Source organism: Phaeoacremonium minimum (assembly GCF_000392275.1).
Source record: "Phaeoacremonium minimum UCRPA7 unplaced genomic scaffold PA7_03_scaffold_476, whole genome shotgun sequence".
NCBI classification, from domain to species: Eukaryota; Fungi; Ascomycota; class Sordariomycetes; order Togniniales; family Togniniaceae; genus Phaeoacremonium; species Phaeoacremonium minimum.
In genome coordinates, this window is record NW_006921378.1 from 77,375 (window position 1) to 101,498 (window position 24,124).

The 24,124-nt window shown below is 52.2% G+C and overlaps 4 protein-coding genes across 4 annotated transcripts; 3 read left to right on the plus strand and 1 right to left on the minus strand.

Moving 5' to 3' along the window:
• Positions 1–637: 637 nt before the first annotated feature.
• Positions 638–2,528, plus strand: UCRPA7_6476 (putative rna-binding protein; the record flags this gene model as incomplete). Its single annotated transcript, XM_007919014.1, has 4 exons — positions 638–1,529; positions 1,713–1,781; positions 1,833–2,012; positions 2,167–2,528. 4 exons carry the CDS (start codon positions 638–640, stop codon positions 2,526–2,528), a joined length of 1,503 nt encoding a protein of 500 aa, XP_007917205.1.
• A 488-nt stretch (positions 2,529–3,016) lies between these two features.
• Positions 3,017–3,271, plus strand: UCRPA7_6477 (hypothetical protein; the record flags this gene model as incomplete). The annotated part of the gene is made up of 1 exon (XM_007919015.1): positions 3,017–3,271. One exon carries the CDS (start codon positions 3,017–3,019, stop codon positions 3,269–3,271), a length of 255 nt encoding a protein of 84 aa, XP_007917206.1.
• A 585-nt stretch (positions 3,272–3,856) lies between these two features.
• On the minus strand, positions 3,857–5,882 carry UCRPA7_6478 (putative letm1-like protein; the record flags this gene model as incomplete). Its single annotated transcript, XM_007919016.1, has 3 exons — positions 3,857–4,885; positions 5,518–5,670; positions 5,724–5,882. 3 exons carry the CDS (start codon positions 5,880–5,882, stop codon positions 3,857–3,859), a joined length of 1,341 nt encoding a protein of 446 aa, XP_007917207.1.
• Positions 5,883–7,144: 1,262 nt separating this feature from the next.
• UCRPA7_6479 (hypothetical protein) lies at positions 7,145–9,016 on the plus strand (the record flags this gene model as incomplete). Its single annotated transcript, XM_007919017.1, has 1 exon — positions 7,145–9,016. One exon carries the CDS (start codon positions 7,145–7,147, stop codon positions 9,014–9,016), a length of 1,872 nt encoding a protein of 623 aa, XP_007917208.1.
• Between the last annotated feature and the right edge of the window lie 15,108 nt (positions 9,017–24,124).

The window sequence follows — 24,124 nt, forward strand, 5'->3', positions numbered from 1 at the left end:
CCGTCTTTGCAGCTCTGCTCTGCTTCTTCTTCTTCTGCCTTACAACCCGCCTTGCCTGTGCGCTCCCACTCATATTCTGATCCTCGGCCGCCAATTGTCAAACAACCCGCAGCCTGACCGCCCAAACATCATATCTCAGGACGACTGTGAAGAGCGACATACAATGCCTTGTTATCATTGACCGCCACTCTCCGCGCCCAAACCCAAACCCACGCTCACAGTCCAACAGCCGGTTGCCTTTCTTGTGCCTTCCCCCCCAGTCGTTGCGCACCTTTCCGAGACAAGGCTGCCTCTCAATGCGCCTGAATCCCGCCTGCTTCTACGACAACGTGCTTCTTTCACCCGCGTTCTGAATGCGTCGCACACCGTTTCCCAGCCTGTAGCCCTTCTCTCCAGCCTTCTAGTGACTGTCGCAAGTCCATCTTTCTCTATAATTGCCTCTCTCGCCCTGCTTCCACCCCCGCACTTGATGACAGAGCCATCTCCCGAAGTCGTGGCTACTGCCGACATCAGCCCCGTCTCACCCAGACCTCATTACAACACTTCACCTTTGGCCCTTCCCTCGATTCAAGACCAAGCAGAGCAGCTAGACGTAAACTCCATCGACCAGCTCACATCCAGAGGGCACACTTCCAACATGGCTGCCGAGCCGAGTCCAGCCGAGCCAGCGCTTGCCGAGATGGTAGACCCCACAATCGCCGGGACTGCTCCCGATGGCGATGAGGATCAGTCTCTAGACGAAAGCATCGCCGATGACGACAGCTTCGATGCTTACGGCGAGGACGCGAATGGAGAGGCGCAAAACAACGCTCCAGGCGCTGACAATGATGACTACGCGAGAATCTTTGATTCTCCTGCGCAAGGAGAGGTTGAGGAAGCGGAACAAGATGTATCAAAGGCAGGAGAATCCATGAATAGTTCCTCGGCATCTGATACTTTACCGCATCAATCTTCCGTGGCGCCAATTACTGGTGATATCTCATCCTCGAGCTTGTCCCATGGAGACGGCGCTCTCGCAAATCCTGCCCCTGCCAACCCCGCCGACACCGCCAGCCTGCCTCAGCCTGCCTCAGCCCCGCTGCCAGATGCGACCCTGGACTCTGCGCCAAGTCAACCCATTCACGCCCAAGCTGAGGCTTCCAGCCCGGAAGACGTCGAAGCTAAGCCTAACGACTCTGAGCCCAAGAACGAAGATGCTGAAATGGAAGATGATGCCACTGCAGTTGACATCCAGAAGCTGGTCGATGATATCACCGCCGCCAGCGCCGCAGCCTCGTCCACTCAACCACCCGCCGAAGCCCCAAGCTCTCTCCAAGACCAAGACCCTCAGTCGTCCCCCATGAGCGTAAATCAGACTTTACTTCCTCCCAGACCCGCATTGACGCAAGAGCCTTCCAATCCTGCCGCCATCCCGTCCGATAACCTGCAGCCTGGGCCCAACGTGCCCCCTTTCTCTCCCACTGGGGCCCCCGTACAAGCTACAGGTCCCATCTCCCAGCCCTCGCCGTATCCTCTCGCCGCTGCTCCAGGTACGGCATCAGCGGCACAAAGCCTACCGCCTCCCCCGGCATCCGGATACAATGCTGCCCCTCCATTTGCATCTTATCCAAACAATGCTCAACCTTATCCAGGTGCAGCGGGAGCTCCTCCCTCTGCGACCCCCAGTTTCGACAATTCTTATAACGTGCAACAAGCCTATGACGCGTTTCTAGCTGACGAACGACGATATATGTCCGAGGCCAAATGGGAACGTTTCCCTGAAGGTTCTCGTATCTTCATTGGTAAGTGTCATGTCGAAATAATTTTCAGCTTTTGCTAATGCTATATTGAAGGAAATCTTTCTCAAGAACGAGTATCCAAAAAGGATGTCTTTGACCTATTTCATAAATACGGTCGTCTTGCCCAGATCTCTTTGAAGTCTGCTTATGGCTTTGTGCAGTATCACAATGTGACAGACGCGCAAGGCGCCATGGAGAATCTTCAGGGTGCTGAGATTCGAGGTCGTAAGATCCGTAAGTAAAATGATAAAGCTTTATGTATTCCATTTGCTGACGAGGGACCAGACCTGGAGTACTCACGCGTACAAAAGAAAAAGGATCGAGATAATTCTCCTGACCGCAAAGGGGTTCGTGATAGGAATCGTGGGACTGACCGCTACGATGGCAGAGATCAGGGCCGCAGGTCAAGAGATGACTATCGCCCCGGTCGTTCGCCATCGCCCCGTCGAGAAGATCGTCGTGGGAGAGATGAAACTTATGGTAGGAATGCCAATGCTCGAACATACGAATCCTATGATCATGGCCGTGGCCGGTCGAGGTCGCCTGAACGTTTTGGCCGACCTGGACCAGATGCGAGCTATCGCCGTCGATCCCCGAGTCCATATGGTCGACCACGCCAAGATACTGAACGACTGGATATTCCCCGACGTTATGGTGAAGAAATCCCTGACGTCCAGTTGTTGCTTATGCAAGAAGTCCAGCGAGATTTCGTTGACTGGGTTCAACGTGCATTCTATGATCGCGGGCTAAAGACAAATGTTATGTTCCTAAACCCCGCTAGAGCTCCAAGAGAGGCTGTCATTCAGAGGCAGGTTCTCGAAGGTGTCCATGCTGTCATCGAACTTGATGTGCGAGCCCAAAGTATTGGGAGGATTCCGCTTCAGGTATTTGATCGCTCTGCCGGCATCAACAACGTCAGGTATGATCAGTACCAAGATCTTGAGCCGACTATTGCAGCAGAGCTGGTCGTCAGAACAAAGAGCCAGGCAGCACCACAGCAACCTCCGGCCTATCCTCCAAACCCCTACGGCCAGCCATATGCTGCGGCAGCTCCGCAGGGCTATCCAAACCACCTACCTCAACGGCCACCCGCCTCAGGTCCTCCAGCACAACCAGACCTTGCAAGTCTTGTTGGTCAGATAGATAACAACGCTCTGCAACAAATTCTTGCCTCTTTGCAGCCGGGACAGCCTCCCATGCATGCTCCAGCCATGCCGCCATCTGCGCACCCTCAAGCAATGGCAAACCCAGCTGCTGTCAATGCCAATTCCCAGATCGACATCAACGCCCTGCTCGGCAACCTCAAGAATGCGGCCGGCACCAACGGACCACCTTCTCAGATGCCGACAGGCCATGAATATGCCGCCGCTGGTTATGCTCAGCCTCCAGGAGGCTCCATGCCACCCACCGGAAACGGTGCTATGCCAGGCGGTGCGGATCCATCTGCCCAAGTCGCGACTATCATGCAGCAGCTTGCCCGTTTCAGACAGTGATCAGACTTGATGCTTTAGATCCCCGCTACTTCCCATAGAATGACGGTATGACATGTTCAAAGGAGAGTTACTTGTACATATATGTGGCTAGAGGAGCGCGTTCGGCGAGTATAGAAGGTCCGTGGGAGAAAGGAAGGAAGCCCGTTGCTTTCGAGTTTAAAATGGCTTGCTTGTGTCTGTAAAATGTAGTTTCAAGCTACAATACAATTTTTTTCAAAGTACTTCGCATACCCAAAGTGAATTGTCGGGTCAACCTACTCTATACTAGCAGTGGTCGCCTAGGGAGCTCGAAGACTCGCAACCTATGGACAATCACTTGAATCAACAGTGAAGACGGTCTGGTAAAACCTTTTGTTGGCTTTCTAGTGGTCGAGATGGGCTCAATGAGCTGCTACAGTACATGTTGTTGTTTTGCCGTCCATCCTCCGCGCCTTATAAAATACAGGTGTAATCTACATTCGTATGCTTGATGCTTCATTTTAAGTGAGCCGAGTCTATGCAAAGGTGAGATGATTTTCACAGCACTGATGACACCTTCCACCGGCCCGTATACACTGGATATAACTCCCCCCTATAGGGCAGAATTTAAACCAACCCCTTTTCAGGCAGCTCAAAGTCGCCATCCTCCGGCCACTCCTCCAGCGGCGTAGTTAAAAGCACCTGGACTCTTCGTAGACGCTCCCCGTCAAGGTCCGCTGTGCCTCTCGCCCTCGTCAGCCCCAGCCAGCGCGTCAGCAGGCCCGCCAGCTCGTCGTCCGACTTGCCCAGCACGTCGATCCCGCGATCCACGCACGCCAGTCTCATCTCGGGCGTGTCGAGGGCCGGCACCCCGCCGCTCTGCAGCAGCAGTGCGTCGTCCTGCGCCAGGAACGCCAGCCGCCTGCGCGCCTTCGCCGCCGCCAGCGGCGCCGGGATGCCCACGCGCTCCCAGAGGTTCGACACGAGGCCCAGGCCGCGCGTGATGTGCCGGGCGACCTGCGTGGCGCTGAGCTCCTCGGACCCCGTGCGGGCGCGCAGCTCGGCCCGCAGCGCGTGGAGGTCGGTGAAGGCGCCGCGCCGCCGCTCCTCCGCCTGCCGCTGCAGCTTGTCGACCTGGCGCGGGATGCGGCACGTGAAGGGCACGGTGCCGGGCAGGGCGAGCACGACGAAGGGGGTGAGTTCCCCGCAGATGAAGAGCAGGATGAGGAAGACCGGTACGCGCCGGATGTCGTGGATCCAGCGCGCGCGGAGGAGCTCTGTCGAGCGGACGAGGCCGACGGGGTGCACCACTGGTGGGGAGGCCACGGAGGATGTGTCTGAGGGCGAGACGGGTGAGTCGGATGGGAGGCCTGAGCCGGAGGTGAGATTGTATAGTAATCGTGTGTTTGTGTATATATTCTTGAGACCGGTCTTGTAGAATGTGAGGTATGCCTTGCCAATAGCGAAGAGGTACGCAACGGTCGACTGGTTGGCCACGCGAATGGGCAGCTCGAGTGGTGGAGGACGGGTCGTGTCGGGCGGGTTGGCGGCGCTCCGGGAGATGATAGGAGCAGTCGTTACCAGAGAAGAGGAGCTGGGAGATTTGCCGGAGCTCGCGATAGTCTTGGACTCTGCTGTTGTTGAGGCAAAGCGCAGCTGGAAAAGGACAAGTCCATGCCGAGGTTGACGATTCCTCGGTCTCACCTCAACTGTGGAGAGTGTTGAGGGCCAGCCTGCGGACAGCTGACATAAGAGAACAGAAGCATGACGAGACTGAAGGAAGGGCTTGCGCAGAACGCGCAATTGAGTAGTTGGCGTCATTGCATGTCTGGTTGTGATATTGAGAGGACGGATACTGGACAACGAGGGCCTACATGAAGGCGTCGGCTTGCTGGCCGAATTTTACGATTTGCTTTTTTCAGCAAGCCCTTGTATTACGTCAATCACCAAGGCCTAGCTTATTGGCCCACTGTTGCTTATTACAATTAGCGTGTCGCTCACTGCGGGGGAATCGCATTTCGATGCTCTAAGGCTCCACAGCTCTCCAGTTTTGCTCCAGATTATTGCCAGATCAAAGTTGATTTCAGTGCATGTAGTCTAAGACATGGTCTATATAGAAGACAAGTTGATAAATATTGCATCTAGTTCAGGAATGCAGTACATTCAATCTCCACGTCCGTTCCAAAAGGCAGTTGGTACACCGCCACGCATGTTCGACACTGTCATGGTGATTTGGGCGTTAGTATACGGGAAAGGTTTCGAGGTAGCCGACGTAGAGCGGCTCTCACCGGCTTGTAGTCCCCCGTGAAGAACTCATCATAGGCCTGGTTCATGGCTGCAAAGTTGTCCATAGTCGTAATGAAGATGTTCATCTTGACGACATTACTGAAGCTGCTCCCTGCCTCTTCGAGAACGGCCCCCAGATTCTTTAGTGCTTGTCGCTGCCACAAGCAATTAGCTTGCCATTATATCAAGTAAGCAATTAACAACTCACGGTTCTGTCAGTGACTGTTCCCTCGACTGGCTTGAAGGTCTCAGGGTCAAGACCAATATTGCCGGAGCAGTAGACCATGCCATTGTATTTGACCGCTTGGGAGAATTGAGGAAGGGGCTTCGGAGCCTTGTCCGTGTAAACTATTTCAGGGCCGGCCATGGTGAGGATGAAGGGATAGAAACGGTTTTCTTAAATCTCGAAGATAACAAGCTACCATCCGATGGCGCCGTGGACCCTTTTATACGGCCCTCTCGCACAGCATGCTGGATATTCGACAACTCCGAGCATACCCGTTCTGATCTACGATAGCCCCGCGGGCTAAACTTCTAATCTTCTCACGCCCTATTGTATTGACGGGGTTTCGATTAGATAGCCCAATTTCAAGGCCCACTGATGCTAATGTACAATGGCTTATCATGGAGATGCAAAAGTTAAACTTCTCGGCTTATCTCGTTTGTCATTGGGGCCAAATCTAGCATAAGCAGCCGAGCAAGCCACTTTCGGACCTTTATGTTTGGGAATAGCGTCGTGCCGTTTGAAGATACCAATCAATGCATCACCCCATTCTTAAAAGAGTTTCCTTGGCTATTCAACTAATGATACAAGATGAGTCCACAGCTACACGGGTAGCTAATAGAACTAGCTCTGGTAACACCTGAATGGAAAGGCGCATCAAAAGAGCTCTATATAACCCATACTCCTATAGAAGCCGATTTGATTAGACCAGATAGCTGCCCAAATAAATCACTACACGATCACATGTCTTTTCATACAATTTAGTCATTCATGAGCGAGAGCAAGTGTCACGATGTTTCCGCAACCGTAGCCGTCCTGCGAAATGGCACATTAACTTTCTTTGTCGCGAATCAGACCCGTGCCCCGTGTAAGCGAACAAAGAACAGTCACCACACCAACAACACGCCAACAAAGAAAACACCTCGATACGCGGTGGACTTGCCGCTTCCGGGATCGAGGTTTTCCCCTTAAAACCAGGTTTACGGAACAAAGATTTGGTAGTCTCATATGAACCGAATGGCCAACCCCTTTCGCCAGCCACAGGTTTCCTCGCCCGTGACAGCTTTCATAGTTGAGCTATTCCGAATAATCCCCGCATCGAAGTCGCAATAATGCCACCTAAACTCAGAAATAGACCCAGAGGCAATGCGGCTGCTGTTTCACCGAACTCGGTGCTCAGAGATTCGCCCGACCACTTACGGTCCCACGAGCCGCTCGTCGAGAACGGCACAGGGCAGAAAAGAGGGAGGCAGATTATCAACGCTCTCCGCGGAGCAGCAGGGCATCTGATGCGCAAAGAAGACTTGGAATTCGACGAGCAGGTGGAGTCTTGGCCGTATCTGTTCTGGCCGCCATTGCCTCAATGGTATATACTCCCATTCAAAAAGCTGGTCACAGTTGATGCAATGGTGCACGACATGAACACCACCGATCGTCTGGAGCAGTTTGCAGTCTCTGGCCTCTTCAGCAACACTCATCGCCCGGATTACGGTGGCAATTTGTTCTACACAAATATGATCATTCCGCTATTTCATACCTATAACACGAAGCCTGCAGAGGGCGAACAGGCAGAGTCCGCGACAGTTTGGTCTTTTCTCCACTACAAGAAAGGCGGAAAGATTAAGCAAGATGATAACGGAGGTTTCGCGAGAGACGAGGAAGACATCACACAAAAGGTGTACTGGCATGTTTTGACCAAGTGGCATGCTAGAGAATTCGAGGCGCCTGTCAAGGCGTACGTAAATGCGCTCACGATCGATGGCATACTTGACGATCAGCCGGTGTTCATACCAACACCTGAGCTTGTAGTGCGTTACAACGTGAGCGAGACTGACAACGGCGTCTGGTGCCATAACAGCGGAGACGCGAACATCGAACAGTACGGTCAGGATAGCTTCCTCTTCTGCCTCCTCGCCATCGGCTACCTTGCTCTTGAGATGGACAAGGATCCATCTGTAGAAGAAAAGATCACACCCCCTTTCAACACCCAACATCTCGCTTTGCGCCAGGTGAATAACGCCGGTGCAAATGCTCCAGGGCAGGTTAACGTATCGGATGCGGAGAGGGCTGCTGCGATACTTTTACTAGGCATCCGAGATGTCTTCAAGCACTCAAGAATTGGGCTGTTCGATCCGGCTCAGATTGAAAACAACCCAGCTGATGCCGAGCTTGATCTCGACATGACAGCCGAGGACAATAACAATCGTTGGGCTAAAGCCTCGGCAGAGTGGGTTCGAGGTCTGAGTGATATGCTTCGATTGTCGGCCAAGATGAGCTTCGGTGGCCCATACAACAGCGTCGAGGATGCTGCTGAAGGGGGCGACGGAGACGATGACAATAACGATAACGGAAGTGACAACGGCAATAACGGCGGCGAGCCATTGGGAGTTGGAGGTGGAAGTGAGAGCATTGACGAAAGACCATTCGAGAAGCCACAAGATGAGGCGCCTGAGAAACATCACAGCAATGCTGAAGACACTGAGCTCTCGAGGCCAGTAGGGCATGAACCTGTTCGAGACCACCAGAATGCTCACCACAAGGACGAAACGACCGAGCGAAAAGCCATCCAGGAAGACAGCACCAAGCCAGGGCATATGCAGTCGATGACCGTATCACCCACAATTATTCAGCCAAAAGGGCAAGGAGCTTCTGAAATAGCCCCATCTTCACCCACATGCTCTGGCTCTGAAGAATTCATCCAGACGACATACCCTTCGTCAAACGATGCCGTGGCAGAAGTGTCTCCAACATTGCACGTGGAAGAAGGTACCATGTCGCACTCTGGCGGTCACGCGAAGACCCGAAAACGGACCAGAGATTCTCTCTTTTCAGAGAGTAGCGAGGACGAGGAAGAGCAGGCAGCGAAGAAGCCAAAGCTCTTTGGCCGATCCAGTCACGCGGAGGACGGCAAGGGCCATAGCGAGGACAAGTCTTGGGAAGGATTCGATGACGAAGTTGAGGCTGCCATGAAGTATGTCCTCAATGAGAGCTCTGAGAAGGAATATACTGACAGTTCCGAAGATGAAAAGATTGAGGAGGAGGGGGGAAGGGAGAAGAGGGAGGAAGGAAAAGAGCACGACGAAGACGAGGAAGAAAGTGAGGAGGCGGAAGACGCGGAGCGCGAACCTTTCAAGGCACCTCAGATCGGTACAGATGACGAGGATATCGATATGGATTCTTACGCCGCCGAGCGCAAGCATCGCTATTTGATGTATCACAAGCCTGACAGGAACGTGGAGTACATCCCCGATCAAAACATGTTATACGCGTCAATCTAGATGCAATTGTACACTGTTTACTGTTTATACGATAGGTGTCTATAAATGCTCTATTGAGAAGACCGTAGTGCCGAGTTGTATCAGTCAAATCCCAGCTTTCGGTCGACTGAGAGAACCAGCTAACTTCAATCGTATCATATCAATTTGACTCACAGCGCAAAAGCAAAAACCATGAGTAATACTGAATCTAGGGGGCTATTGATTGCTTCGTGAGATGGAAATGGAAAAAAATTGGTTTGATATCGAGGGACCAGGCCTACTCCTGGGATGTGTTGTGAGTCAGACTGCACAGTTTTGGGATAATAATACGGGCTCAAGCTAAAGTGGTCGTCGTGTAGAAAATACGATTGGTCCCCTGTCCCGCAATGCCTTAGATAGATTGGCCTCGAAGCGATAGGATGACTTGATGATCCCTGTCCTTACACGCCTTTCATCGGTGCCTGAAGGGCTTTCAAAGGATATAAAAGGAGCTCGGGTATTTGCCCCTAATCCCACTACGTACCATGTTTCTGGCTATAGATAGGCCGATCTTTGTAATAATCATCTTTCGAAGAAACCGAATAAACGCCTTATGTCTTACAGAAATTTAAGATATCAGAATATCAGAAAATAAGGACCATTCTTTTCGCCATCGGGATTCACGTGCAAAGCCGCCTGTTGGGGCGAGAACCTAAGTTGCTTGTGCTTTCGAAGAGTGATGATGATTGGTTGGGAACCCCTCTTCGGGATCTTGTTGACGTGGAGCCTCGCCTAAAACACCACGCTCAGACGACACACTTTTATACTTTTCTTCTTCGCTCATCCAACATCAAACTCAGAAATATTTCACGGGCGCTGTAAGAAAATTGCTCTTCACCCCCTTTCGAACGATTACAGGCTCCAGCGACAGGGACATGTTATTGAAGCGAGATGCCTCTGCTTCCGAACTTATCTTACTCCTTTTCGGACTTTAATGAGCGCACAGAGATCGGACAGATGGATTTGTGATCTTCAAATCCTTTTCCATCCTCGATGACACTTGTCGCTACTGGAGCACCGTCATCTCAAATCCTTTATCTGATGACCTTTCTTTCAACTATATGTTCCTCGACAGCGTCAAATGGTCAAGCATCGCCGTTTGCACGAAGACAAGAAAGAAATGTCATGCTGTTTCCATCTATATCTCTCCTGCCGAAGGCTCGAATGATCCGCGATCCCAAATCCCAGCTAAGTAAGTCCCTTTTCACATTATTTTGATCATAACAAAAGGAAAAAAAATCAAAAGCCACCGCATCCAGCAAAATGCAGCGCGACAAACTCTGCAAACCTTGACCACTTCTGGCCACATGCAAAGGAGACAGAACAAGCGAATTTCAACTGAGATATAGGTCGAAAACGAACGAGAATCATGCCTCATCGATCAAGAAATCCTTCAAATCCGATCATACCTGCTCCATATCGTTTTATCCTCTGGCTCGTCTCACAAACGCCACCCCTTACTTCGAAAGCCTCAAGAACACGTGACCGCGCGATATCGGCGATTATAAGCTCCGAGCTCCGTCCGGGCCTGGACCGGCAGGCAATTGACGTAGCAGCGCCAGGCAGAAAGTGAGGGTGTCGGGAGGAGACACGCGATAGAATGAGTAGAATTGTTCCGTTACGGCTTGTGCTCAGCAAACTGCGTCCCAGTTGCAAAGACAAGCTGGTCGGGCTTCTTCTGCCTCTCGGCGTCATGAGCTTGGTCTTGTTCGGCGGGAATGCTAGCAAGTGCCTCTGCCAGCGCTTCAAGCTGTGCTTGCAGGCCGGCTCTCCGCTGCTCTACTCTTTGGGCAGCTGTCGTCGATGCCGTTGCAGCAGCGAACACGACATTGTCGAACTGGAGGAAGGCTGCTCGATCTCTCTCGAATGCCCCGAGTCCTTCGAGTCCCTCGGACCCTTGTTGCCGACCAGACCCTCCGAAGCCACTATTGTGCCGACGTCAGTCATGCTTCCTCATGGCTTGAAGTGCTACCGGTTGTATGCCCCTAAGGAGGGAAGCGCCATACCACCATTGTGCATTGTTGAAGTGCCATGGTCACATACCTGTTCATCGACCCGTTCTGGGCTTCCGTCGACCAGTTGCTCGACATGATTGCTATACACGATCCCACCTCTGCTAACCTAGATTGACAATATGGGAGTGGATTGATTGAAGTGGAAAGGACTTAATATTTCTTGGACGAAGGGAACACCACAGGTGAGGGTACAGAAAGAGCAGGAAATGCTAGAGGGGGTGGTGGGCGCTGACGTTGGGCTGGCGGGATGTGAGAATCCGACACGAGTGGAAGAGTAGGATAGCTAGATTTAGAGAATAAAGTGGTTCTCGAGCGAGATGGCTGCTATTTGGAGTATCCTTTATGTGTGCCCATTGAAACTGTTCGATGGGAGGAAAAAGGTTCAGAAAGGCAGCGACCTCAACAAGCGCAGGTAAGCTGTCGTGTGTTTCGGCACGAGGTGAATTGCTTGCAGCAGCTCTTTTTTTCCCCCTCCGTCACTCGATTTCCCCTGTTGTTCGACTCCGCCCCTCCGCGACCACCCCTCGCACCCACACCCCGTGGACCCGCCAGCAAAAGGACGTAAGGTGGAATTGGAGCAGCGTGCGCACCTGCAGGCCATCGCAATTGACCACTGGCCGCCTTTTTTAAAATAAAATAAAATAAAAAAAATCGCGAACCAGTCCGCCCACACCAGGGGCCTCCATACGTATGGCTCAAAATCTCTGAAGAGGGCACGCCGGAACACTTTGCACGCCCTAACAGCTGCACGCCTCTCGAAGCTGCCCCAGCTGCTCCCGAAGCAAGAAAGAGCCTCCGAAGCTACACATCGCACCGCAATAAACTGCAAGCCATGACAAGCTAATGCTATCCGCGCTAGGTTAGGACAACCTCACGGCAAACACATGTATTCTTCCTCTTGTATGCCTGGAAATCTTACCTTTCTAGTGAAAGCAAGAAATGCAAGCGACCAGTGAGCTGCAGAGCTTGCATATCATGTCGGCACAAGTTTCTATCCTGGGTCATAGAAGTAGCGTTGCGATGGCATGGCTCAGGCTGCTTCTCGTCATGTTCCGCCGTTCCGCTCATTGCCAGCTGTACACCGAGAGAATCGAGGTGGTGGGGACACAAATCGAATATCGCCAGCGCGGACTTTCTGCCAATGAGAAGTGGTCCTGAGATAGATTTGCCGGGCGTTTTGCGGGTGGCTTCACGGCATTGTCTCGCACATCGTGGATTGTGGCTGTAGGATCGAGGTCAAGCTTTCATGCACGTCTCTTACCCAGCTGCTGGGGACCGCCCCTCACGGCCTTCCCTGGGTGAGAGAGATGACAGGGTAAGATGCATCGTGACCTGGTTTGACGCACGGAGGATTACTCGTGCACATGGTTGGCGTAAATCCCCTGGACTTCGACGAAAGGGGTGTCGAACAATAAGTGAAAGGTCAGAATCGAATACCAAACTCGCGTCAATCTGGGTACGGGCGGCCGGGTGGTGCTTGATCCGACATCTTACACAACAACAACGCTGTTCAGTTCAAATATTCACATTCTGAGCTAGACTTGTCTCAAAAGTACACTGCCCTTCATTCATTGGGTTAATATCACTTGATTGCTCACAATTGGCCAATACTAGCGTGCTCTGGAGACATTATCGTCATCTGGCTCGTGGCTCACAGTGCGTAGAAATCAACTGTCTTCTACAGGGCCCCCCGAGTTCACCCAATGATATCCATTTTCGCCTGATTGAACTCTCATGTATAAAATCTGGTTGATTGTTGTAGTCAAATTCCGCGTACATCGACTCTGCTATCTTGTATGACAGCACACTGTAGGCCGAGACCCGACAGAGGAAATGATTATGCTGCTGGGAAGTGTCTTTGACCCCCCAACTCTCTGGGGAAATGTATCTGTGATTGGACCCGGCCGAGCCTTTGGTTGCCCTCATGATAGACCAACCAAGCATCGTTCCAATCCACACCAAGTAGGGTTTGAGCGGACGGTTGAGTAGCGAAAACACACTTCGGCGCAATCGGCCAATATAGAGGCGACGTGAAAGCCAACCGTCAGAAGAGTTCTATTCATGATTCTCCATTCTTGAGATACGCCATATCGGACCATCAACGTTGCTATAATTCCTTCAGCATGCCCTGCTAGTTACTGGAGCCCGTCGCAGTCTCTAATACTATATCTTCCGCCATACCTTGCAGCACTAGCAGTGCTGGCCTACCGTATCTTGCTTTGGCGACGTTTCTGAGTCCCCTGAAACATCCGCTCGAACCATTTGGACACTGTCATCATCGACATGATCGCATACCCCCTTGTCCATCCTTCCCCACCCGATCGCGTAAGATCATCATTGTGGAGGTCAAACATTCTTCATCATGGTTCTTAAAGAAACCTTAGTTTATGTACAAGGGGGGCAGTTTAGGAATCATAGCGGTCTTGTAAAACACATTCATTCCCGTTTTAGCCGTGATCTTTAATCTAAGATCTACCACAAGCGGGTTGCCGTTGGATGGATTTGTTTTCACTGGCGACTTTCGGTACCATGGCACAAGATATGCGGTAACTAAGTTAAGGTTATGAGTGGATGTCTCCATTCCAAGCGGGCCGCCCCGTCCGTCGTGTCCTTAGCGCAAGCTCTACTATTAATGTGGCGATAGCTTCAATTTCATTCCCCACCCACCCGCGTCCGTGCAATGGCATTTGTTTCCTAGGAGCCCAGGCAGTTGTTTGCTCACTCTCGTCATCCGCAGAAACGTGCCCCTGACCCTGCGGACAGTATGCAATAGCGATTTTAGCTATTTCAAGCTCCCATCTACGTGGAACAGGGGTATTGGCCGACTGCACAGTCTAGTGCATCATGATAGGGGAGCGACTGGCTAAGGTTCACTTATGCTGTGCGCGTCCGCCTTGGACCTGTTCTCGTGTGACTCTATGCGGTCCCAAGCTGATGAGGCTCCATCGGTGCCTGACGGTTCGCAGACGTATAAATGGCGCCACCCCGTGGTGGGAAACAGCCGCATCTCCATTTCCCCAGTACCACATGAAGACGTGACACAACCTTCGAGAACATCGAAGTTGAAAAATGTCTTTGATGCTGGATCTAAGACAGTCGCACATGTGGATTTGCACATGGGTTCTCACGTGGAACGAGACACTACCAGAGACTTGCTTGAGCCGAAAGGAATTATATCTGATTGGTCGATCTGGATATATTCCCCCGCACAGCTGAACAGCCACGAACAGAAACAACACTGCCGTGCGAAAAGACTCTCCCTTTCTTCTCCTATTACACACTTTTAGAAACCGGGTGAAATCCATCGACGCCATTATCCATAGCCTCTATCTCACGTCCATCATCGAACAAGAGTCAGAGGATGGGGAGACATGGCATTGCCATCTGTTCCCATATCCCGCCGACCCTTGGCGAGGCACAAATGCCCTCAACAGACTGGCAGCTGTCAATATATGCCGCATGGCTATGAGTATAGCCCCGAGACTCCATCGATAATCGCCTTCCCCAACAACAAAGCTCAAGAGTCTTGGTCCTCGGCATCGCGACTCCCACCAGGAGAGACTCATTTGCCCTACCAATATTAATGAAGCTTATGGCCCCAGAGACACAAGGCTTCACCAAGACTCCTTGCTCACTCCGTTCTCGCCAGCTCAGAATGGCTACCCTCAGAAACCCCCTTTTTTTTTTCATTAACCTTATGGCCCGAGAGAAAGACGACATCATAAACAGACTCGGCCGAGTAAGTCTTGGGAAAAGTTCTAATAACGACAACAGGAAATAAGAAAGAACGAGAAGCGGCCGAATAGACAACGACAAATACAAATTAGAATTATGTAAGATGAAACGATGATGACCCAACTCAACCCAAACGCAAAGGATGTCTATAATGCGACCAGATCGAAGAGCAGCACTTGCGTCTCATTCGTGAAAATTGGAAAAATTCAGATTGCTTTTGGGATAGCAAGGAAACCCCCCTCTAAACACCTCGCGAATTTTATATATGCCAACATGATCGACCCGATCCTCGAGCCGTTTTCTTTTCGATACCGACATCCTCATGCTCATACACTCTCACAGAGAGGTTATTTTTTGGAGTAGCCAATAGGCTGAGCTCACTGCCCCTGGCGTAGCACACAGAGGCGAGTGGAGACATCAGCAACGCAGCGAGCAAAGCGTTGTGATGCGGGAACAAAAGACCGCCGAGTGTGTGTTTCTCAGGGCTGGGTGCCGTGGAACTTCATCCCGAGGCCGGCGAGGTCTTGGTCAAGCGTCGGCGCCCCTGCTTCGGGGTTTGGGTTTGGCGGCGTCTGTTGTTGGTGTTGTTGTTGCTGGCCACTTGCATTGAGGGAGGCAAGTTGCCTCGCGACATCTGCAGCTAGCCTGGCTGCTCTCTGGTTCCATCTCACAGCTGCTTCTGTTTCGGAGACTGAGGCGTCGTAGTTGACATTCTCAACGTCGAATACGACCGGTCTGACACCAGCGCCAGGGACTGCAGGTGGTGCATTTGCGCCCTCGAAGCCTCTACACACCCGACGACGTCAGCTGTGCTCGCACGAACAGCAGGGAAGGTGAGGTCGTGGGGATGCGGTGCAAGACAAGGACATTGTGGAGGTGGAATAGGTTTGAGAGGGGGCCGACATACCTGTGGGCCGAGCCAACTTGGGGTTGGGTTGACCAGTGGTCGGACATTGCTACACCTGATGCTTGTTGTGCTAACTGATGCAGCGAGCACGACGTCTTGTGGGAAGAGCAACAAGAGGATGAAGATGTGACAAGGTGGTGCCCGGAGGCATGGAACGAGTGAAAGGTAGGTGGGCGGGAGGGTTGCAGGTGCCGAAGAGGACAGACACGCGCGTGAGCTGGGAACTTGTGTGTTCTGGGAGAATGTATGTGTTTGGTATAAGACAGAAGAAGTAATGACAAGCCACTATGAATCCTCGACCTGAAGTGCCTTTGGGCGAGAAAAGACTGAGCTGGGAGAAGAAGAGTCGAGGGGAAATGGGCTTCTTATGGAAGTCAACGGAGTGTGCAGGTAGGAGAATGCTTCCCGGGTAGCGTAGCAGACAGAGACAGTGTTGCTGGTGTGCAAGCAGCCCAAAAAGAGAGAGAAAGAGAGAGGAGGGCAAGGTAAGTCTGCGCCCAGGGACTTGACTGGGATAGGGGGGTGTGCGTGTTTGTTAGGAGGGGGGTGGGGAATGACTGTCTGCCACATCTAGCGTACCTACTTACCTTAAGCAATTCAGTCGAGGCCCAGAGGCAACTGGACCCGGGATTAGGCGCATTTGTCACAACTGGCCCGCATCAGTTAATGATTCTCTACTCGTACAGGCGAGGTGATGCCATCTCTGGAGCAGGTAATGTATGTACCATGGCAAACTTCCGGACACGATCGTACAGCGCCTGGAACCGACGGAGGCAGATGATAGATGAGCATGAGCGGTTTCTGTAGGCGGGTCTGTGTGAACATCAACAAAACAGCGCGGTGAATTGGGCAGGCATTTGACTGATGGGCGGCACACGCACGAGATGTCAGCATCTCTGCAGGTGGAGGAGGAAGAGAAGGAGAAGGCAGAGGCAACGGAGGAGGCACTTAGAGGCGCAAACTGCTGATTGGCGCACCTTCGGTTTGGCCAGTGGCCAGCTTCGTACTGCACGTCGACGGGGAGGGTGAACGAAAAAAAAAAAAAAAGGCTAAGAGTCGCGGGGCCCCTGTTCCTTGGCGTTTCCCTGGTCCATCTCGCCCATCTCGGAATCGAGGGCTCGATAGGATATTCCCATCGAGGGCACGATAGGAAAGGTCGCCTAGCTAGCGGTGGGCATTGCCGCGGATTACCAGGCGAGGGTGCGGTGTGAAAGGATGGCGTGTGGGCCGGGGTCACGATGGTGGGAGCCAGCGCGGATCTGATCTTGTCATGTTCTGTCCTGTCGACCATTTCTCAGACCGTCCTGCCCGGGGCAACATGCAAAGGGCGACGAGCAGCAGGGTGGGGGAGTTGGACGGAACAGAACATAAATTACTTACCGTAAGTACCTACCTAAGTACTGTGGGATTGGAATCACTGCTCCCAAGCATCAGCTTCAGGGTGCAGGCTGTGGTGCGCTGACCCTTCCTCAGACGGTACCTCACCTCATCGTTAAAGTACATACGTACCTTACTGCATAGTACTTCACCATAGCCACCATCATGGGAGAGGTGTGGCGTACAAGGTGCTGATGGCTAACAGGGGCACGCGCGATGCCGAGGAGAGAGGGAATTGAAACAAAACGAAATGTCCATACGCCGGGGGTTAGGAGGTACCGCGTGGTGTGCGGTGGGTGGTGGGGTTGCTCCACTACCTAGGTAGCACCTGGGATCATGATCCCAGGATTTCTGAATTCAATCGAGTCGCCCGTTAATCACCCGCATGGGAAGCCCATTGCCGTTATTGGCATACTATCCCGGTGCTGGATGGCTATTCATCTCTAACTAGATAGTCGAGGGACGTATCTGAGCATGACGCTGGAAGCTGACAGGGCTATCGGAGGCAATCTCGGAAGGGGAGTCTCCCACGACGAGGCCCGGCAAAGGCATCAGCACCAAGCAGAATCGACCGGGAGGAACTTGGATGATTGACTGGATCGTGTCAAGACAAGACAAGACAGCCCGGTTGGCGATGAAAAGCTCTGGCAGGATATGCAGCCTAGGAGCTGGGGGGTTGGGTGGAGAGTCTGGGTTGGGGGGAGAGGATTAATATTATATGCAGAGTTGACTCTCCCGTCGAATGGCAAGAAGGAGAGTTCCGATGGGGCCTACCTTGACATCAAGATCAAGACAAAGTGCCTGCGGCGCCGAGCAGATGGAAAGACGGAAAAGGCTTGTGGCACGCAACAGTGGGACCAAGTCAGGCCGCCGTTCTGACGCCGCCCCAATCCTGTTGCATTTGACTTTCATCGTTGGAGTGCGTGCCGGGCATCCATCCAGTACGTCCAGGTCCTCCTGCCGACACCACAGCGGCGATGAGCTGAGGATGACTTGGCTCGATACCTAGAGGCAGATCGGTAAGTACCTAGGGTACCTAGGTACCTTCGAGATTGTCAGCTTACTCGCCGGTGGGCTTCGGGATCCAAGGGTAGGTACCTTACTCATTGCTCCTTTCATCCAAAAAGTTAAAGCACATAAGCGATTCGCCGCGTGCGAGACAAGTACTGTTCCCGAGCTGGTGCGGAGACTCAGTTACCTTGCCCAGCGATGACGGTAGCATAATTTGATGATCTTATGCCATGGTCTGCCTACCGGATATAGAACACGGGATTGCGTGTTACCGCCCTTAGCCTCTGCCAGTCTCCAAGTCGAGATAGACTAGAGAGCCGCCTGCTGCTTCCAGTTCGGGTCGCGCTCGATGCCCTCGGTCATCCTGGCTAGGTAGCCTTCATCGCTGGTCTCTCATTTTACAGACACAAATGCGCCCGAGGTACGTTGATAGCCAAAGCCCGCATTCGCTCCGTGCCTCTCGAGACGAGAAGGGAGGTTTGATCAGATGCGAAAGCATCAGACACGATTGTAACTCGTCAGCTCGTTCCCGGCTCGCCGCGCCCATCCAAAACCCCAGCTATCTCATCTGAATAGGCAAGCACCACATAGCATGTATGCATATACATGGTCGGAAGGTACGTAGCATGCAATACATGTGAGCATAGGTACATATTCCAGTGCATCGAGGCCTATCCCCATAAAGTACCATATTTTATATACTCTACCTACTCCACTCTAATGGCCCCGTTAGCGAGAGGGACAGGAAAAGACGGTAATAATTGACAGGCGACGGAGCTTGCAGAGAGGAAGCATGGGCTCCCTGTCCTCCTCTCCGACCGAGATCTCGGCCACTAAAACAAGCTTACCTCTAATAAGGCAGCAAACCCCTCATGCTAGGTTGTTGTTTCCTCAAGTCATGCAACCTGGTGAGAAAGTACCGAGCACCATGCTAGTCTGATCCACCACAACGCTTTTGTAATATATCTGATATCAGAAAGTCCTTCACTGTGGATCCGCGATTCGATGTCATCCGCCATGTCACGGCGCCTCAGCAGGACTGCAACCTGTGGGTGCCAAGCATATGCGCTGTTCGCTCGCCTGAAGCCGCTAGAATATCACGGACGTCGCGCGGTGATCATGGAAAAGAATCATTCTTCCCGAGCTGCGCCCCAGAACGCTCTAGCGCTGCGACTCATCTTTCCAATTGCCGGTCCTGAGACTGAGACTTCCGTGGGGATCCCGACGAGGATGAATCCCCACGCTACCCTTGCTTGCTGGCATTGAGTTGTCCAGCCAGTAAGGCAAGGTTGCCTGCTGGAACCGGTTCGGCTGTTTGGCGCATGCGTGCCATGGCGTTTGCACGGTAGGCCCGCTGTGGATGAAGAGGAAGGGCGAGGGACTTACTGATGAGGGATAGGGCGGGCATGGATGGTGACGAATGTCTACACGAGCCACTGGATGATGGCGCTTGGAAAAGCCCGGGTGGACGGTGGACCAACGTCTTGGGGTGGAAAATGCCCTGGGAGGGGGGGAATCCCCTGGGGTGAACTACACTAAAAGAATTATTGTGGTGGGTGCAATATTATGGGCTGTGCCTGGTAGTAGGCCAGAACAGTCAGGAGGTTCGAAGAGTGAGGGTTGACAGCAAGGATTGCATAGACGAGGCCTATTTTGGATCTAGTTTGTTGGATCATGGTAGCTGTTAACAGCTCTATACCTCCGCTAGGGTATTGTTAGTTCGTCAAGAGTGAAGATACTGAAAAAAAAACAAGGATAAAAATACTGAGAAAACAGGGATAAAAATACTGAAAAAACAAGGATCATTTTATCTGATTAAGGCTTCAAAGCTTCTGTTTATTTCTATAGCCCTACTGGTCTTGACGAAAGTAGCAATCCTCTTGTTTGAAGAGTCGTGATCCCTCGCCTAATTAACAATAAGTACCCCGGCGGAGGTGTATCACCATCATTTTGACCTGGACTCTTTCGATCTACGACCGTATCCTGTGATTCAACGCTTTTCTAGGTAGTGAGTTTTGAGGAGGTGTATCCAAAGGTATATATGCGCAATCACAAGTAATCTCAAGTGGTGAACGAATCGCATTTGCGACCAAACATCCGGGACTGTTTCACTGAGGCAGCGCAGTTTCTCAAGTATCTAGGATAGTATCTTGGTTCCAACGTACGTCGAAGATACGACAAATCAGTCAATCGTGAGCGTCCCGTCTACGTGTAGCTCGCCCTCATCAAACTGCAGCGCCGCACAGGGATCTCCTCGCATCACTGGGGCGTCTTTCTCGTTTCTTGATCGCAAGGCAATACATCCTTCGGAAGCCCGCCGACATGGTTCAAGGTTGTCTCAACATCACTCAAGCGCGCATCCCCCCCACTCCTCTCGGCAAACAGACTTGAGGCGGGATGGCGAGTGGTTCTGATCTTCAATCTCACCGTGCATGCTTCACCCAGCATCATCAATGCTTGGCGCTGCGTCGACAACTGGGGCCGTAACTGCATTGAGGGTAAATGAGGAGGAATGATCCACTGCAAATCACCTACTGCATAAACCACAAGGAGGCCCCACTCGAAGGTAAAAGGGAGCATCCCTTTAGCGGCGAATTCGGCACGCTTTTGTAGCTGTAGGGATTATACACAAATCACGAGCCTTATAAGTTAGAAACACCAGTATCGCACCAGTTCTGGTGCTGCCACAAGTTCCTTCACTAGCTAGAGATACTGACGATCACCAGCAATCTCGGTGAGAGATCTACGTACTCAAGATAGCAAGGGTGGTACGGAGAGGAGTAAATTGCGTGTGCCGAATGCGCCGCGAAAGGGCTGAGTGCCCAACCCAAGTTTCCTGTTCTTGGGTACGAAATACTCGAGGTGATTTACGTAGAGCCCGCCCTGTATGTACCCAGGCACCTGCGTCAGTCAAAGAGTCGCGAGGAGTGGACAGCCAACGAACCAATCTTTGCGTTAACACCATAACACCTCGTTACCCTAAGCGTATGCTAATTGATAAGGTTTTACTTTAGCAGGCGGCTCTGATGCCCTCCACCGCTTCAGCGTACCTGAACAGCAAGGCTGGGCGGATCGATAGTACTGTAGACAATGTGTCCTGCGTAGTAAGCCCAAACCTGGGCACCTCAGTACTTGAGATGGTCATGACCGTGTGTCTCGCTGACGCTGGTCTGCTGATGGCAGGGTTTAAACAAACAAGGACCGGGGGTCTCGTTGAACAGAGGCGAAACTGAGAGCCGTCAAATGGCGGCACAAATGACGGCAACACTGACGGCAGCAGTGACGGCAGCAGTGATGGCGGCAGTGATGGCAGCACTGACGGCAGCATTGACGGCACCTTGAATGGCTCTTCCAGAGTCATCAGCAATTGTGCTTCAGATGACTTCAGATGACATGGCGTGAATTTTTAACCTGCCCCATGCAGCCTCCTGGGTCTTCCGAGAGGCTATTCGCTTGCCTTCCCCCATGTCGTAGAGGCACGATACATACGTCTTCTTTCCCACTTCCCACATGTGTGTTTGGAGGACTTGGACTGTTTGGAGGACTTGGACTGTTTGGAGGACTTGAACTGTTTGGAGGACTTGGACTGTTTGTTTCGAGTCATACACGGCTAGATAAGAGGGCGGACAGACCTCAGCGGACAATGCCGTGGGGTTGGGACCAGCACAGGCCTCGAGGAGCAGCTTGGTAGCCCGTCCCGTCCACTGCCAACCCAATCCTCACTCGGCCAGTCACGAATCTCAAGCTTCGACTGCCGCAAGGTCTCTGCCAAGCAGATCTATCTAGGGCCCGCTTGATTACTCGTGACAGTGCGCGATCTCAGTAGCATCTCTCTTCATTTGACCAGCGGCTCTTGACAGCCTGTCAATACGAAAAATAAGTGCAGCCTGGATTTATGTCATTTTCGGCTTTTTCAACACGGATGGTGATGGATGTACTCTCAAATTCTGGCAGGTCTAGCTCGCGAGAGCCGGGATTGTACTATGTACTGTACTCATCAAACGTACTCGTTCGTGAGGCATGGCATGGCACTAATTCCGACATGCAAACCTGAGGCGTCGGGGCGGACATGAGAACGCTGAGTGGCTGCTGGGTGGGTGGATTCCAGCAAGCAGACCTGCCTAAAATTTAGCGTGCCCCGCGCAAGAACGGGAGACGAGTTAGCGTGCGCGTACTATGTAGGTGCTCCTTGTATCGAACGCTCTCGTGTCTACGGTAGCTAGGTACTATGCAGTATACAGCAGCATCGCAAAGCTGTCACCTCTGCGCGCGCAGGAAGCCAGGATGCTACTGAAAAAGAGCGTACCTACCTAGGTAAGTACTAGACACTACTATGTAAGGTGGGACGACGGACCTGCCTTGCTAAGCCTGCTAGTCGCAAGGGGTGCAAGCCGGCCTGTCCAGGTATTTTTGATCTGAGCTCATGTTTCGTCGGATTCTGTAGAACGGACCAGGTCGAGGTCGAGGTACTATGCAGCAAGTGGTACTGTATTGGTGGTCGTTGGAGAAAGCCCTTCTTCAACTTGGCCCCCCTTGCATGATGGATGGATGCATACTGCGGCGTGGGGCGTCTTTATAAGCCAGCGTTGACCCCAAAATGGTGACAGGAGCTTAGCTCCCCACTTTTTTGCTCGTCCCTTGGCCATGTCATCCTTCTGACTGCAAGAACGGCACTCTACTATCTCCGAGATACGAGACTAACAGTGATACTCCTGTCTTTGCTTTTTACCCCCATGATCACAGTATTATCATTTTTCACTCTCGATGCTTTTGTTAATGTCGGATCCTGGAGAGAAGGGAGTGTCGTTCGCGCAGCCGAAGGGGACGGATCCCGGATTTGACTACGGTGCTGTGCCAAGCCGAGTTGTAAGCCAAGTGTGTAAGTGTCTTGAGAAGACGCAGCTTAGTCCAAACCATGACCATGTTGCATGGTAGACTACACAAGATTTCGACGCAGCCTACAGACACGCATTCACCGGCTTGGTATGGAAGTTTCCTAACCGGTCGGGTAAGGTGACACCCGTCAAGCCACTTTACCCACATCGATGAATGGATGAGATTTCCATTGCATCCTCTTATCACCTTGCGCACGAGCCTTTCGGGCAGTTCCTCCACAGTTTCCTCATAGCCTTAGAGGGGCGAACAATGATATTCCTATCTCTGACACGCACTTATGATTCAGGCGCCGGTAGGTAGCTAGACTTTGCACATGCGGTTAATGGTGAGGGACGGCTATCAGGACCGGTCAATTGTAAAGAACAAGCAAGCTCCCTTGTGCCTACTGTAATACAGAGAAATAACCCAGACTCGGAAATATGAACAATTAGCAAGTATTCACTGGAAACTAACCATTCGTGCCCAATCTGGACAGACTCGGATGATGATGGTGTTGCCTAGTACCGGCGGTCCATCTCCCATAGCTTCCAGCATGATGCGTGCAAGGCTGGATGTTCCGTGGGCGTCCCACAGACCACAGGCCAGGTTAAAGGCGCTGCAAGCAAGGGGCGGCACATGAACCATTCGGAAATGTGCATGAGCCTTATGGCTGCTGCACTCAACGTTGCTTCCGGCTCACGATGCTTTAGCAGCCACTCATGTGAGCAAAGGCATGCCGAGTACCTACAAAAAATGGTCATTGTCGCCAACCGCCGGCAAGGACTCGAGGCCAGGGCATCGAGGTGTATGGCTGACTAGACAGACCTCTTGCCTAGCCCTGCATCTTGTCATGCGAGTCCGTCGATTGCTACCACACTCTTACGCGGTGCACACTCTCCTCGCTTCTTCCCTGACTGTCGGCAACGCGCCGCACACAGAAAAAAAAGCGGAGCGTCTGTTGCCAGCTCACTCTTTCGAAGATGTCCACCTCCAAAGCGGCACCACCCATACGCTCTGCCGGCTCCCCGACAATTCATTCGGTCACGCCTTGGTGTAGAATTACACTGATGCGAGTGGTTTTGGCACCCCGAGAAAGACTATCGAGGCCTTCAATCTTCGAAAAGCAACAGGTCAAAAAATCTAGTAATCTACAACGTAGTCAAAGGAACC